At 41.0% G+C, this 16,441-nt stretch overlaps 1 protein-coding gene across 1 annotated transcript in view; it reads left to right on the top strand.

The window, feature by feature from the left end:
* The window catches only part of Tesk2 (testis associated actin remodelling kinase 2), a 93,122-nt gene that overhangs the window by 12,691 nt on the left and 63,990 nt on the right, over positions 1–16,441 (top strand). The window contains exon 2 of the mRNA XM_028784763.1: positions 12,838–13,137. Within this exon, the coding sequence (XP_028640596.1) occupies positions 12,916–13,137 (222 nt within the window). The 5' untranslated portion in view covers positions 12,838–12,915. The remainder of the gene's footprint in view (positions 1–12,837; positions 13,138–16,441) is intronic.

Below are 16,441 nucleotides of genomic sequence, written 5' to 3'. Positions count from 1 at the left end.
TGAAACTCTGTCTCAATAAAGCAACAAACTAATAAACCAAACAAAAACTACAGAGATTCCTGTAAATGGTTAAGACATTTGAACTAATTTACCTCCAAATGCCTTTGTAACTCGTAGACTAAATTTCTATTTTATGTTGTGGCCCACTGCCTGGCCTGAGCCTGGTGGATCTAGTTTCATAGCAAATATGGTAATTACTCAAAAGAACCAACACCCTTTTAAGAACGATCTTTTGATCTGTCTGGCACTAGCAGATGCCATTGTGATGTTTGCAGCTAAGTAGGGGATGTCAGTTTTATGCTAGATAGCCTTTGGTTTGAATGGCAGTTGCAGTTTATTACTTCACAGCAGAGTGTCAAACGCAGCAGTATTGCTTTTAGTTTTAATTATGCAACCATCCTGCAATGTGTCTGTATTTGCTGTGTTAGTCCATGTAAAGGACTGCTGAGCTGACCTGTCATGTGTTTGGTCTTGAAACACAGCTAATATGCTTGTCAGTGTTCCTGTTCTGGAAAATGAATGGCCAATTTACATGTCACACAGAACAAATTCTTATTCTACTTTTAGATCAGTTAAAGAGTTTTTATGATCTTAGAAAAAAACAAAATAATTAGGACATCAGCATATTATATTTGTATTCTTTTTCTATTCTTTCTTATCTTGGTTGTAAAATTTGCTATTTTCCTCATTTTGAGAGTCTAATTCACCAACTTTTTGTTTGTTTGTTTTTTGAGGTGTGTGTGTGTGTGTGTGTGTGTGTGTATGAACATAGAAGATTCTTAGTACTGGCCTGACAATATAGTGCTCTGTCTATTGTAGGGTTTTATTTGTGCCTTCACTGTTGTGAGGTGTTGTTTGCCTTGTTTTGTGATGTTAGTATATAGCACATCTGTGAGTGTGGGGACATAGCACAGTTGGTAGAGTGCTTGCCTACCAAGCATAGAGACCCAGCAGTGTATAAAACTGGGAGTGTTGGCTCATATCTGGGAAGTAGAGTCAGGAGTATCAGATATTTAGGGTCATCCTTAGCTACTTAGGGAATCTGAGATCAGCCTGGCCTTCCATGAGACCATGTCTCAAAAAGAAAGAAAAAGAAACAAACACTGTGTGTTTAGAAGGAATGGCAATGAATTGGCTTTTTTTTTCCCTGCTAGTTTGTCATCCATTCCTTAGAAAATCTGTTTTTTTTTTGGTGGGGCGTCAAGGAGGAGGCAACAACAATAAACAAACCTCCATATGAACCAAACCCTAGGATAAACAAACAAACACAACAGTTGAACAACAAAAAGAAGTCTGTTAGGATCAATGGTAGTTTTTGCTTTATAATAATTAACTGTAGTCTTTTAAAAGCCTTAGAGCATTGGTTCTCAACCTTGCTAACACTGTGACCCTTTAATACAGTTCCCCAGTGGTGACCCCAACCATAAAATTATTTTTGTTGCTACTTCATAACTATAATTTTGCTACTGTTATGAGTCATAACGTAAATATCTGATATGAGACCCTCAAGGGAGTCTCAACCTACAGGTTAAGAACCCCTGCCTTAGAGGTTGCTGGCAAGATATGGTTTGTATATATTTTAGTCTCTTTGTTCAGGGAGGGTAGAGACTAGTAGTACTTCCTGTAATTAACAGGAATGTAGCTGTGTTTGTGGAGGGAGACACTTTATAGTGGTAAGTGCTTACTTAGCTTTGGAAACTTAACTTTTGAACCCCTGTATTATCTTCCAACAGGTCTTAATTTGACAGTCTTACCTATCTGCCCTTTTTATTACTTGAGACAGAAATCTCCCTGTGAATTCATGGCAAGGGGATTTGCTTTGTAGATCAGATCCATCTGCCTCTATCTCCCATTGCTTGGATTAAAGATGTGTGCCACCACACTCAGTGACCTTCCCCCCTTACATGGGCGATAATGCATACTTTGCAGAGATATCATGAAGATTAGAGGAAACATGCATATAATAATTGGTTGGGGCTGGAGAGATGGCTCAGTGGTTAATAGTATTGGCTCCTCTTTTAGAGGACCCTGGTTCAATTCCCAGCACCCACATGACATCTCACAACTGTTTGTAGTTCTAGTTCTGGGGGAATCCAACACCTTCACACAGACATTCATGCAGGCAAACCACCAATGTACATAAAATAAAAATAAATTGAAAAAACAGAAACAGTTGTCAGAATGTATGGGCCATGGTAAGTGGTACCTGCAGTTCTCTATAGAAGCATGTCAGCTAAGAGAGTGATCTGAATCCTCAAAGTTTCCTTGATTGGTTGGGAAATGGTTTCTAGAATTTCCATTTTGGAAAAATTTTAAAAAGTATAGGATATTTAGTTTATCATCTTTTTTTTTTTCAATTGGTTCCAACTGTAATTTTAAAAAGTGGTTCTACTCCGGGTGGTGGTGGCGCACGCCTTTAATCCCAGCACTTGGGAGGGAGAGGCAGGCAGATTTCTGAGTTCGAGGCCAGCTTGGTCTACAGAGTGAGTTCCAGGACAGCCAGGACTACACAGAGAAACCCTGTCTTGAAAAAAAAAAGTGGTTCTATTTAAAATTCTGTTTATTTGGTATGTGTCTGTGCATACACTTGTTATTTGTTTACGTAGAGGGTATGGATACCTTCCTCGTCAGTTCTCTCCTTCTACCATGTGGGTCTTGGGGATGGAACTCTGGTGGTAGGCACCGTTACCCACTGAGCTGTCTTACCAGCCTGCATCACAACTTCTAATTCTACCTACTTTGTTTCTTTTAAAAAGTTTTTTTTTAATATATGTATTTTTTAAGATTTATTTATTTATTTATTTATTTATTATGAATACACTGTATCTGTCTTCAGACACACCAGAAGAGGGCATCAGATCTCATTACAGATGGTTGTAAGCCACCATGTGGTTGCTGGGATTTGAACTCAGGACCTCTGGAAGTGCAGTCAGTGCTCTTAACCACTGAGCCATCTCTCCAGCCCTTTTAAAAAGTTTTTAAGGCTGCGTGGTGACAGTGTCCACCTTTAAGGCCATCACTGGCAGGGTGGGAGTTTCTGAGGTAGATGGATGTCTGTGAGTTTGAGGCCAGTCTGGTCTACAGAGCCAGTTCCAGGACAGCCAGGACTACACAGGAAAAAAAAAAAAAAAAAAAAAACCTTTTCTTGAAAAATCATAGAAAAAAAAAGAAAAGTTAAAAGAAAATTTATTTCATGGTTTTGGGGTGTTTTACCTGCATGTATGTCTGATTACCATGTGCATGCAGTGTTGAGATTCAAAGAGGATGTCATGTCCCCAGGAACTGGAGTTACATGCTAAAGGTTAGGAACCAAAACGTGGGTGCTGGGAATCCTAACTGCTGAGCCATCCTTCCAGCCTCTCCAATCTCAATGTAAATGAAATTAACTTTACAAAAGAGGCTGGGTTACAATTTCCCTCTTCCTCCCTTTTCCCTTTCTTCCTCCACCCTCCTCTTCCCCTCAACTCTCTTCTCCTTTCTTCTAAAAGTCCACTTAATAACAGAGGTACAAGAAATGTTTGACCAGGTGCAGGCCTTTAATCCCAGTGCCTTTAATCTCTGCCTGGGTGGCAGAGGCAGGAGGATCTCCGAGTTTAAGGCCAGCCTGGTGTGTGTAGCAAGTTCTAGGTCATCCAGGGCTATATAACTAGACTGTCTTAAAAGCCAAACAAGAAATGTGTTTGTTTCCTTGTAAGCCACATAATTTTGGCATTTTTGAAAGACCACTAAAGGCCATTTCCTGTTTTAGGACAAAAGCGATGAAGCTTTTTCCAGTGCAGGCATCTCAGCTGGGTGCTGCTGGCATTCCAGGGAGGACAAGTCTTTGTTGTGCAGGACTGTGCTCTGCATTGCAGGACATTCAGTTTCTTTGGCTCCTGCCCACTAAAATGCCAGGATTGCCTCCCCCACACCCGCAACCTCCTTGATGAGGAGATCCAGCCTCCCTCAGGCAGATTTTCACATGCTTGAAGTTGAGAAGCAGTGAGACTCTACCTGAACTATTGTTGTGTGAGAGATGGAGTGTTACCAATTTTCGTTTTATAAGAAAGTCCGTATTCTGCCTGGGCTCAGGCTCAGTGAAGAATGCCTATCCAGCATGTGCGAGGCTCTGGCTTCCATCCCAGCAGTAAGAAAAAAACCCAAGTTCTTACCAGCTTAAAATAACTCACACTTAGCTGTCAGGTTTGACACGTTTGTCTTTAGCACTTGGAAAGCAGAGGCAGGAGGATGTCTGAGTCTGAGACTAGTGTTAGCACAGACAGGGCTCCACAGAGAGATCTTGTCTTGAAAACAAACACAAAACAAACAAATCACTCATACTGAACAAGTAGTCTGTGTAGTACTTAAAATCCATGTTTTTCTTGTTTCCTTTCTTCTTCCTACCTTCCTCCTTCCTTCTCTTTCTCTTACGGTCTCAGGTGACTCAGGATACCCTCAAACTCACTGTATGTCCATGGATCCCTTGAATCTGTGGTCCTCCCACCTCCACTTCCTGGGTGCTAGGGTTACAGGCATGTGCACCACATCTGGTGATGTCAAGGCATGAACCCAGGGCTTTGTACAGGCTAGGTAAACACTCTGCTAACCGAGCTGTAGCCCCAGCCCGAAAATACATGTTTTTCAATCATTGCATCTTTCTGGTAAGTGTAAGAGTTATTTTAATTGTCTGTTGCTGCCAAAATTTATATTTCGAAGGGTACCATAAGTGTCAAAAGGTACTATTCCAGGGCTGGAGAGATGGTTCAGTGGTTAAGAAGAGCACTGGCTGCTTTTGGTTCAGTACTCAGCATCTGTATGGCAGGCAGGGCCCAACTGTCTGCTTCTAGTCATAGGAGATACAGTGCTCTCTTCTGGCCTCTGAGGACACCTGGCACTCACCTACATACATGCAGGCAAAACGCTTATTGCATAAAATAAAAATAAACATACACTTTTTAAAAGGTGATACTCTGTAAATAAGACCTAAGACAAGTAATTCAGGGTCAGAAAACATCTTACTTAATTAACATTTCATACATTACAAATAGTATATTTTCTGATTTTAAAACTGTAAGTTGTCCTCTGCCTTTTGGGTGCTTACCTTGGTTCAAGGAGCTCCTCCCTGAATTAATAAATATATGCTTTAAAACACAGCAGTCTCCTCCAAGTCCCCCAGGAAAGTTTTGTTAGTTTTGTTCTGTCAGTCTGTCTGTCTGTCTATCTACTTTTTGTTTTGTTTTTCGAGACAGGGTTTCTTTGTATAGTCCTGGCTGTCCTGGAACTCACTCTGTAGACCAGGCTGGCCTCGAACTTAGAAATCCACCTGCCTCTGCCTCCCAAGTGCTGGGATTAAAGACATGCGCCACCAATGCCCGGCTCTATCTACTTTTAAACAGGGTCTCACTATGTATTTTACCTGTCCTGGAACTCACTATGTAGACCTCAGTCAAACTCAGAGAGATCCAACAGCCTCAGTCTCTTGAGTGCTGGGATTAAAGGTACATGCTACTATGCCTGGTAACTTTAAACACTTTATCATTTTGTGGGCATGTGTGTGTGTGATTGTGTATGTACACATACCCAGAATAAGAGAACAGGCTCTGTAGTGGTTAGAGTACAGCTTGCAGGTTTGCAGGTTGGTTCCTTCCATCATGTTAGTCCAGGGATCAAACTCAGGTCGTCAGCAGGTGCCTTTACTCACTTAGCTGAGCCATATCAACAGGCTCTGTGTGGTTTATCCATAACTTTCTTCTTCTTCTTCTTTTTTTTTTTTTTGGTTTTTCGAGACAGGGTTTCTCTGTGTAGCCCTGTCTGTCCTGGAACTCACTCTGTAGACCAGGCTGGCCTCAAACTCAGAAATCCTCCTGTCTCTGCCTCCCAATTGCTGGGATTAAAGGCGTGCGCCACCACTGCCCAGCTACCCATAACTTTCTTACCTTTGATAGCTAATTAAAATTTGTCAGAGAGCCAGGTGTGATGGTGCCATTAATTTCAACACTGGAGACAGAGGCACGAGTGTCTCTGAGTTTAAAGACAATTTGGTTTACAAAGTGAGTTCCAGGACAGCCAGGGCTACACAGAGAAACCTGTCTTCAAAAACCAACCAAAACAACACAACAGCAACAAAAAGCAGTGGAGGAACTAGAGAGAAGCTCATTAATAAGAACACTTAACTACTCTTGCAGAGGACCCGAGTTTGACATCTAGCACCCAGGAATTCATGTCTACAGACACATGTGCATATGCACCATCATACATGAACATATAGCCCGCACAAACATGTAAACCACATCATGCATACATACGTAATAATAATGAAGTAAAGTATGGTTATTTAGTGGCTTGCCACGGGAACAGAAGGCACAGCTTGGGCACTTTCCTTTTTCAGAATTATGAAAAAATTATTAATGAATTAAGGGACTGCACTGTCTACCGTTTGTCCCTGCTGCCTAATGAGTAATGTTACTTTTAGCGCGTAAGAGGGACTCTAAGCTAAACACGTTCTTTTCTATTTTAAATTTATGATTCATGTAAGTTAGACTCTCCTAAAAGTTTTCACAATGCTTTTGAGACTTTAGTGTAGGATCTAAATATTCTTTGGACTGTAGAGGAACTGTTGCAGAATAGTTCGAGAATCTGGAGGCTTGGCTTACATACTAGGTTGCTGTTTATTCACCAAATTGTTTTATGTTTTCTTGACTTACACATGTCAAATAACTGTTATATTAGCAATAGACTTAAGAAAAAGAAAAAAAATTTGAAAAATATTTTAAGCCAGAGCTTTGTCGTGTGTGTGTGTGTGTGTGTGTGTGTATACATCTTTAATTCTAGCACTTAGGAGCCAGAGACAGGGGATCTCTTGTGAGGTGGAGGCCAGCCTGTTCTACATTAAGAGAACTTGCCTTAAACAAACAAACAACCCAAAACACAAAACAAAATAAAAAATTTAAACTGTAGGAAAATACAATTTAATAAATATTACTTTTATAAGTATTTGTCAGGTCTCATAAACCTGGGACAAGTTTTGGGACCTGACAGTATTATCCTAAATAACAACTGTATTTTAAAATTAATTTTTTGGAGACAGGGTCTTACTTTATTTGTGTTGTGCTATATTGAACTTTTTTTGCTTTGTTTTTTTTTTGTTTTTCGAGACAGGGTTTCTCTGTGTAGCCCTGTCTGTCCTGGAACTCACTCTGTAGACCAGGCTGGCCTCGAACTCAGAAATCCGTCTGCCTCTGCCTCCCAAGTGCTGGGATTACAGGCATGCACCACCACTGCCTGAACTTATATTGAACTTTTAAAGAAAGTATGTGCATGTCTGTATGCTGTGTGCATGCATGTTTGTGTATGTATATGTGTGTTTATATGTTTGTATGTGTGTGTACATGTCATAGCATGCATGTGGAGAGAAAAAGAAAACTTGTGGGAGTTGATTCTTTCCTCCTCCATGTGGGTCCCAAGGAGCCAGCTCAGGTTGCCAGGGCTTGGTTACCAGGCTTGGTGGAAGGAGCTCCCTTGCCAGTTTGTAAAGTTTTGTTTTTGTTGTTGTTTGTTTATTTGTTTTGGAGACAGGGTTTCTCTGTGTAGCTCTGGCAGACCTGGAACTTGCTTTATAGACCAGGCTGACCTCAAACTCAGAGATTTGCCTGCCTCTGCCTCCCAGGGGCTGGCATCACAGGTATGCACCACCACCACCTGGCAGGTTTTTGTTTTTTAGTAAAAGGCAATAAAACATAAACATTAGAATTCTTTTTATTTTCACTCCATGTCCCATTTTTTTCCCTATCAAAGCATTTGCTGTTATGAATTTAGTTTCTATATTAGTGGTTTTTTCTCCTTGCTGTGAACAGGTAACCTCTCAATAAGCAATTTAAGGGAGAACTTGTGTTGGCTTACAGTTCTGAGGGGATGCTGTTCGTGGTAGGGAAGGCGTGGGGGCAGGCAGCTCTGTAATTGTGGGAGTTTCTTGCTCACATCTCCTGGATAAAGAAGCAGACTACGGGCACTCACTTGGTTTTTTCTCTGACCTCCTTTATTCAGACTCCAGCTCGTGTTGGTGCTACACATATTCTAGCTGTGTTTGCTCTCCTTAGCCAATCCTCTCTAGGAAACCTCTCAGACATACCCAAATGTGCCTCACTAATGGTCTAGGGATCTCATCATCAAGGAGACTAGTCAAAAGGAACCATCACAAGTTCATCCTTTATTAATTTCATACCCAAAGCAGTGCTTCCCAACGTCCCTACTACTGCAAGCCTTCAATACATGCTGTGATGACTCCACAACCATATCATTGCTACTTCATAACTGTAACTTTGCTACTGTTATGTATCATATTGTAACCATCTGTGTTTTCCAATGGTCTTAGGCAACCTCTGTGCCTAACCTCCAAAGGGTCAGGGACTCATGGATTGAGAACTGTGGCTTTAAAGTATATTATTCCACTCGTGGCCCTTCTTGACCCAGTGTTAATCTAGTTTTCTTTGTCTTTTCTTCCTTTCTTCCTTCCTTCCTTCCTTCCTTTCTTTCTTTCTCTCTTTCTTTCTTTCTTTCTTTCTTTTTTTCTTTCTTTCTTTTTTTCTCTTCGAGACAGGGTTTCTCTGTATAGCCCTGGCTGTCTTGGATGGAACTCACTCTGTAGACCAGGCTGGCTTCGAACTGAGAAATCATCCTGCCTCCGCCTCCCAGGTGCTGGGATTAAAGGTGTGTGCCACCACTGCCTGGCTAATCTATTTTTTCTTGCTCAGAATTTATTTATTTTTTTAATTTTTATTTCAATCCAGACCATAGTTTCTTTTTCCTCCTCTCATCTTGCCCCTGCCATCCACTCCTCTTTTTTTTTTTTTTTTTTTTGAGAAAAGGGCCTCTGTGGGTATCAGCCAGCCACAGCATATCAAGTTGCAGTAAGACTAGGCATCTCCTCTTCTAGTAAGGCTGACAAGGCAGCTTCTGCTTCCCTCAGCGTTCATCATATAATGCAGAATGCCCTTAGGTCATCTTTTACATGTCCCCGAAGCCTTAACAGCTCTAACCCTGTTCACAAGTCTAATGTCTCTTCTGAGTCTCAAGATGTGTTCTCTGCCTCTCTCTTCTTGACTGTGTCTCATGTAGCTGAGACTGACCTTGAGAATCACAGTGTAGCTAAGCTAAGGGTTACCTTGAACTGACTCTCTTGAATCTTCCTAATATGTGCTGAGATTATAGGTATGTACTACCATGCCTGGCTCCAAGGCTGGCTTTTAACTGTGAGGCTTTAGAAAATCAAGAAAAATTTTTTTATATACTTCTAATATACAATGCACAAAGTAAACATTCCCATGCTAAAAGAAGGAATAGAGGCACAGAAAAGGAATAATTGGCTCAAAGCAAGACCAAAACGTAGCAGCACAAACATCAAACCATGTAGTTTCATGGCTCCTCATGACATTGTCTGGGTTCCAGTGGACTTGGATAGCCCTGACCCTACAGTTCTGCCTACAGTATACACAGCCTTCCTCTTGAATAAGCTGTGCTGAGTACTTGCAGCTCTTGTTGGAGATGTCTCACATTTCTTGTACCTCCAGTATCATAGAGTCTCCACTTTAAGTCCGGCTTCTTTATGGACTCATCCACAGACCACTCAATATTCTCATGCATAGACTCCAAACCTGCTGCATGTTGCTTGGCCTCTGCTAAGTTGGTACCAGCCTCCATGACCACCTCTTGTATCTGGAATGCCTGAAAAATCAGCACCATGTTGATAATGCCAAGTTCTGCCAGCTCTAAAATGTAGCCAGGAAGGCTGGGAGTGGTGACACACGCCTTTAATTGCAGCACTCAGGAGGCAGAGGCAGGCAGATCTCTGTGAGCTTGAGGGTGGGACACACGGGTACACAGAGAAACCTTGTCTTAGTAAACTCAAAAGGGGCGGGAGGAGGCGGGGAAGGAAAGGGAGGAGAGAAGGAGAAGAGTAGTCAGGCCCTCTAGAGATTACAGCTGCAGCCATCCCTGTGTGGTCTGTGGCTGGACCTGGGGAACCAGCTTCTCAGGCAGCAGTGTTCCAGTAAGTACCCTGAAGGCTCTGTCCTCTCAGCTACTCTCAAGAAATTTGCTTTGTGACACCTTGGAGCTTTCAATGTGTGGTATCTTGTTTCCTGTTGAGCTCGTACAAAGTCTCAAGCGTCTCCATAATGGGGCTAATCCCTTCAACAGCTACAGCTGCTTGGTCTTAGTCTGCCCACCCTCAACTTTCATTGGCTTCAGGCTCATTTCCTTACTAAGCTGCACATTTCTATCCATAACTTTGACAGGGTTCATACTTTTTTTTTTGTAATGCACATTTTCATGTCTTTCTCCTTTTTCTTCCTCCCCTCCCCCTCCCCCTCCCCATTCAGTAAGCTGTAAATACTGTGAGCAACAACTATGCCACAGTCCCTTTGTTCTGTTGTCTTGGAATTCTCTCCTTCAAACAACTTTAAACAACAATTATCTATAAATGCAGTCTCACTGCCGCTCTGAGGAGATGGATGGATGGTCAAAAGCACCACTGGATTCTTTGCTGGAGTAGAGTGTGAATGGCCTCTAGCCCAGCTCCCGGGAGAGTCCTCCTCTCTGAAGCCTCACCACACAGTCTTCACCGTCCACGTTTCCATGGCATTCTGATGTGTGCTCAGAAGACCAGAATGCCATTACTGTGCTAAATATAGTCTACTATGTGTATTTCCTTCGTTCCCTCTTTGAAGACACTTTCTTCTGTAGTAATAGACTTGCCTAAAAACCTTGCTTTGTAACTGGACTTGAAATCCTGAACTGCCTGTCTTCTACCTCCTAAATGTTTAGATTATAAGCATACATGTACAAACATACATAGCTCTTTTTTACTTTATTATTTTTTTAGACAGGATCTCATGTGGTCCATGCCTGCCCAACTTGCTATATAGCAGAGGCAGACCTTGTTTGTTTGTTTGTTTGTTTGTTTGTTTGAGATGTGCTTGCTGCCGGGCAGTGGTGGTGCACGCCTTTAATCCCAGCACTTGGGAGGCAGAGGCAGGCGGATTTCTGAGTTCAAGGTCAGCCTGGTCTATAGAATGAGTTCCAGGACAGCCAGGGCTACACAGAGAAACCTTGTCTCGAAAAACCCAAAAAAAAAAAAAAAAAAAAGAGATGTGTTTGCTATGTAGCCCAGGCTAGCCTTGAATAATACTTGGCCCACATTATTCTTAGCCTCTTCTGCTGAGCTTATGTAATTGTGTGTGCTGGCTAGTCTTATGTCAACCTGACACACAAACTAGAGCTATCTGAAAGCAAGAAACCTTAATTGGGAAATGCCTCCATAAGATCTGGCTGAAGGGCATTTTCTTCGTTATTTATGGGGGAGGACCCAGCTCATTATGGATGGTTTCATCCCTGGGTTGATGATTCTGTATTCTATAAGAAAACAGGCTGAGCAAGCCATGTGAGGCAAGCCAATAAGCAGCACCCCTCCAGGGTCTCAGCTCCTGCCTCCAGGTTCCTGCCCTGTGTGAGTTCCTGTCCTGACTTCCTTTGGTGAAGAACAACAATGTGGAAGTGTAAACCGAATGACCCTTTCCTCCTGACTTTGCTTTTTGGTCGTGGTAGTTCATTGTAGCAGTAGAAACCCTAACTAAAACATGGTGTTACTGTAAACAAAATAAATCCCCAGATTTTTCTCCTCCCTCTTAAAAAATGTTTGAGCTTGATGTAGTGATAAGTAGATGCTATTTCAGCACTCCAGAGGCTGAGGCAGGAGAATCTGGTTTGAGGCCAGTCTGGGATTCTGAATAAGACACCTTCTTTTAAAAAAGAAAGATAGGTCTTATGAGCAAAGATATGCTATTTTTCAAAATAAACATATAAAAAATTTCAGTTTATTGTGCTATACTTGTAACAAGACTCCTACCAAGCCAGCTCAGCCCAGAGGTAAAATCCTTTACCTCTCCCCACTTAGCTGAGAATGTAAAATCAGACCCGTTAAGCTTTGACAAGCAGCAACAAGTAATTCTGAGCATTCTAACCCTAGCATCTATGAGGTAGGGGCAGGAGAATAAGGACTTCAAGGTCATATGGGCCCCACAGCAGGGCTGGTGTAGTAGTCAGCTTAGTAGGAAGGTCAGCTGGGTAAGATAGCTGCCTTTCTGAGCTAGGTGACTTTCACCACAGCTTCTGACTCCTGAGTCCTTGTTTGGTAAAATTGAACACTTGGAATTTGTTTTTTTCTTTTATTTGTTTGTTTTTAAAAGAGATTTATTTTATGTATATGGGTACACTGTCTCCGTCTTCAGACACAGCAGAAGGAGGGCATCAGATCCCATTACAGATGGTTGTGAGCCAACATGTGGTTGCTGGGAATTGAACTCAGGTTAAGAGTAGTCTGTGCTCTTAAGCTAAGCTATCTCTCCAGCCCTGGAATTTAGTTTTTTAAAACAACAGTTGAGAGTTGCTTTTCCCAAGTTACTCTACATGTGTCAAGTTGATATAAAACTAGTCAGGATAACAAAAATTCTAAGTCCAATTCCAGGGGATCTGAAGGCCTCTTTTGACCACTTTGGGTGTCAGGCAAGCATATCATACACATGCAGGCAAGTCACTCATCCACATGAAATGAAAGAAATAATTCTTAATTTTTCTAAAAGAACATAATCTATTATCTTCATATTCTAGTCACATTAAGGGTGGGTTTATTACAGCTTGCCTTTTGTGCTTATCACTGTTATTTTGAAAGTGAAGACACAGAAATATTGTTTAGATCTGGAAATCAGTACAAACGGAAATATTATTGCATTGAGAGTTTGTTAATTTTCTTGTAGTCATTAATGGTTTTAGTAAAATGTGTGTATGTGTTTATTTTTCCTGTAGTATCACACTGGAAAAGAAGTAAAATTGAACAACAATTACGTGTGGAGTTTCTTCTTAAATGAAGAAGTGATTGGGACCATGGATCGGAGCAAGCGGAACTCGATTGCAGGCTTTCCCCCACGTGTGGAGCGGCTGGAAGAATTTGAAGGAGGTGGTGGAGGAGATGGGAACACTGTGCAGGTGGGAAGAGTTTCATCATCTTCATATCGTGCGATTATCAGTGCCTTTTCCAGACTGACGAGTTTGGATGACTTCACCCGTGAAAAAATAGGATCTGGGTTCTTTTCTGAAGTGTTTAAGGTGAGTGATGTCTCAGCTTGTTTTGTGTGGTTTTTCTGATGGTCAGAATCACTGCAGCATTAACAGTTGTTTGTGATGTTTTGTTTGTTTGTTACTGTTTTTTTTAAGGTAGAGTCTCAGCATGTAACCCTGGCTGGCTTTAAACTCCCAAAGATCAGCTGTCCGCACTTCCTGAGAATTGGGATTGCAGGCACATACCACCACACTTTCACTGCCAGCCTCAGCCTTCTGAGTGCTGGGATTACGGAAGCTGTGAACTGCCAGGTGTACTTTAAACTGTTTGGGGAGACTGCGTTCATATAACTTCTACCTGTTTTGCTTTTTTTTATTGTTATGATATTTACAACGGAATCCAGGGACTTGTACATGCTAGGCAAACATTCTGCCAACCCTCTTTTGTGGAGTGTGTGTGTGTGTGTATGCATAAATGTGTAAGCATGAATGTTCTGGCTAGCCTCAGACTTACTGTATTGACAGGGCTGGTTTTGAACTTGCATTGATTCTAATACTTCTTTTTACAGTTTCTGGTATAGGACTGTATTTGGCTGTTTTGTGTTTTAAAATACAATACTTTTGTTTTTTATCAAGCATCTAATTTTGTTTGTTTTAATTGAATTTATTTATCTTCAATTTTATGCATATGGGTATTTTGCTTGCATGTGACTGCACCATATGCACCATGCTGGTGCTCATGGGAGCCAGACAGGGTGTCAGTTGTCATGTGGGTGCTGGGAATCGAATCTGGGTTCTCTGAAAGAACAGCAAGTGTTCTTAATAGATGAGCCATCTCTCTAGCCCCAAACTTATTTTTAAAAAATTGCGTTCATATACATTTTGGTTTGAATGATTTGTGCATCCAAAACTAATGGTAAAGTTTAATCAAATCCATTGTAAAGTGTTACTTCACCTATGGTATTTAGAGTTGACCCTCCTTCTTCTTCCCTCCTTCCACCTCCTCCATGTACATAGACCAGAGGTTGGATATTGTCTTCATCAAATCTTCACTTTATTTTTTTGTTTATTTTTAAGACAGGGTCTCACTGTGTAGCTTTGGGCGATCTGGAACTCAGAAATCTGCTCTGTCTTTACCTCCTGATTTTATGTCGGATTAAATGCATGTAACACTATGCTGGGTTCCACCGTATATTTTACTTTTATTTATTTTTATTAATACTATTTTTTATTTATGTATTTATTTTTGAGACAGGGTTTCTTTGTATAACTTTGGCTGTCCTGGGATTTGTAGATCAGGCAGGCCTGATCAGAGATCTTTCTGTCTCTGCCTCCGGAAGTGCCTTGTTTCAAGACATGCACTGCACTTTGATTTCTTGAGACAAGGTCTCTCTGTGTAGGCCTGACTGTCCTGAAGCTGGCTATGTAAGGCATCTGTCCTTGAACTCACAGAGATCCACCTGCCTTTGCTTCCCTCTGTTGGAATGAAGGAAGTGAGCCACCACATCTGGCTTTCTCACGTGAGTGGTGGGGACCAAGCTCAGGTCTTCATGCTTGTGTGACAAGTACTTTGCTAACTGATCCCTCTCCATAGCCCCTTCTTTCTTTTGAAATTTTGTAGTTTTATTATTTTATATTAAATAGTGTAGCCGGACATTGGCTACTTTGTGGGTTCTTTCTTCCATCCTCCTTCATCCTAATTTCTACCCTTTCAACCCCCCCTAACACTAAGTAGGAGAGAAAAAAGGACAGGGGAAAAGAGGGTGACAAGATCCTTAGACTACTTCCTGCTGATTAGGGGCATCACGTTCCTTGGGGCAAGATCTTTGCTATTAGGATACCTAGTTTCTTCTTTTCGTCTCTTCAAACATGACTACTGAATAAACCACAACAGACCTAATCCAACCACCAGCCGGCCAACCAGCCCCTACTGTTGGGGCTCTAGCATTTATATATCCTCTGAAAAATCCCCAGAATTCTAAATGTCACTCACTTGCAAAATCTATCTGCAGCTGGCAAAATAACACCCCGAGTAGAGCACGAGGCAAATCATAGTCAGCTGCTGTGGACAATCCAAAGCAGTCCCATATCCAACACCTGGGATTAACGAAAACACGTTCTTATATTTCTGTGGTTCTAAAGAAACCAAAATTTCACTACAAAATTTACTTTTAAATTAATTTTACTATTTACTTTTTCTGGATGGCTATACTGTTGTGCCTCTGACATTTGTTTATGTATTATTGCAGTATTGGAGAGTGAGCTAGGGCTCAGGTTAAGCTGGTGCTCTGCTACTGAGTACTGCTCTGCCAAAGCAGACCTTGAGCTCTGAATCCTCTTGTCTCACTTCATGTAATTAGGATTACAGGCCTGTACCACCAAGTCTGGTCCAAAACTTACTATATATAGTTAATAGTTTTCCTCATTGATTAAAATTGTGACGTTCTTTTTGTATTAAAATTTCCTGTACAGTGTGACTTGGTCTCTTTCCGGACTTTGAGTCATTATCTTATCTATTCATACACCAGTATACTTTGTTATAATAACTAATCAAGAGGCTTTGATGTTTGATTAATTTAGTTCTCTTCATTTTTAGGATTTTCTTGGTATTTCTTTCTTCCTTTTCCTTTTCTTTTATATTTTTGGAGGAGTACTGGGCTTGCACACAGGTCTTTGTATATTCTAGACAAATGGTATACCATTGAGCTATTTCTCTATCTCCCTTATTTTTTTGTGTGAATTTTAGAATTAGCTTTCACAAACTGGCTCTTGTTATATTAATTGAAATTATGTTGCAGATTAATTTAGGTGCAGTTAATAGCTTTTTTGTTGTTGTTCTTTATTTGAGACGTTTCTCTTTATAGCCTTGTCTATCCTAGAACTCACTCTGTAGATCAAGCTGGCCTTGAAATCAGATTCGCCTGCCTCGGCCTCACAAGTGCTGGGATTAAAGGTGTGTGCCACCACAGCTGACCTACTTTCATAATTTTTTTTTGTAGTAAATTGTATGAAGATTTTCTGAGCATGTTTAAAATAATGACATTTGATGTCTTTGTCTTGTCCCTGACTTTAGTGGAATGCCTGTAGTGTTTTCCAGTTAAACATGCTAAAATAGATATCCTTCATTCAATTAGGGATCTCATTTTTTTTTTTTTTTGGTTTTTTTTTTTTTTTTTCACATACAAAAATGTATTAAATCTTAATGAAAAAAATGAGCTACAACATTCTCTGGGCTCCCAAGCCCCAGAGAAAACACATATCTGAAAATACAACAGTACTAATAACAAACCCCACAAAAGATGAATTGAGAATAGCAAGGGAAATCTGCTTTATAGCCTGTCTGTTCATTCAT

This window comes from Grammomys surdaster, unplaced genomic scaffold (genome assembly GCF_004785775.1).
Source record: "Grammomys surdaster isolate TR1022 unplaced genomic scaffold, NIH_TR_1.0 100, whole genome shotgun sequence".
NCBI lineage: Eukaryota > Metazoa > Chordata > Mammalia > Rodentia > Muridae > Grammomys > Grammomys surdaster.
This window is presented reverse-complemented; position numbering and strand designations above follow the sequence as displayed.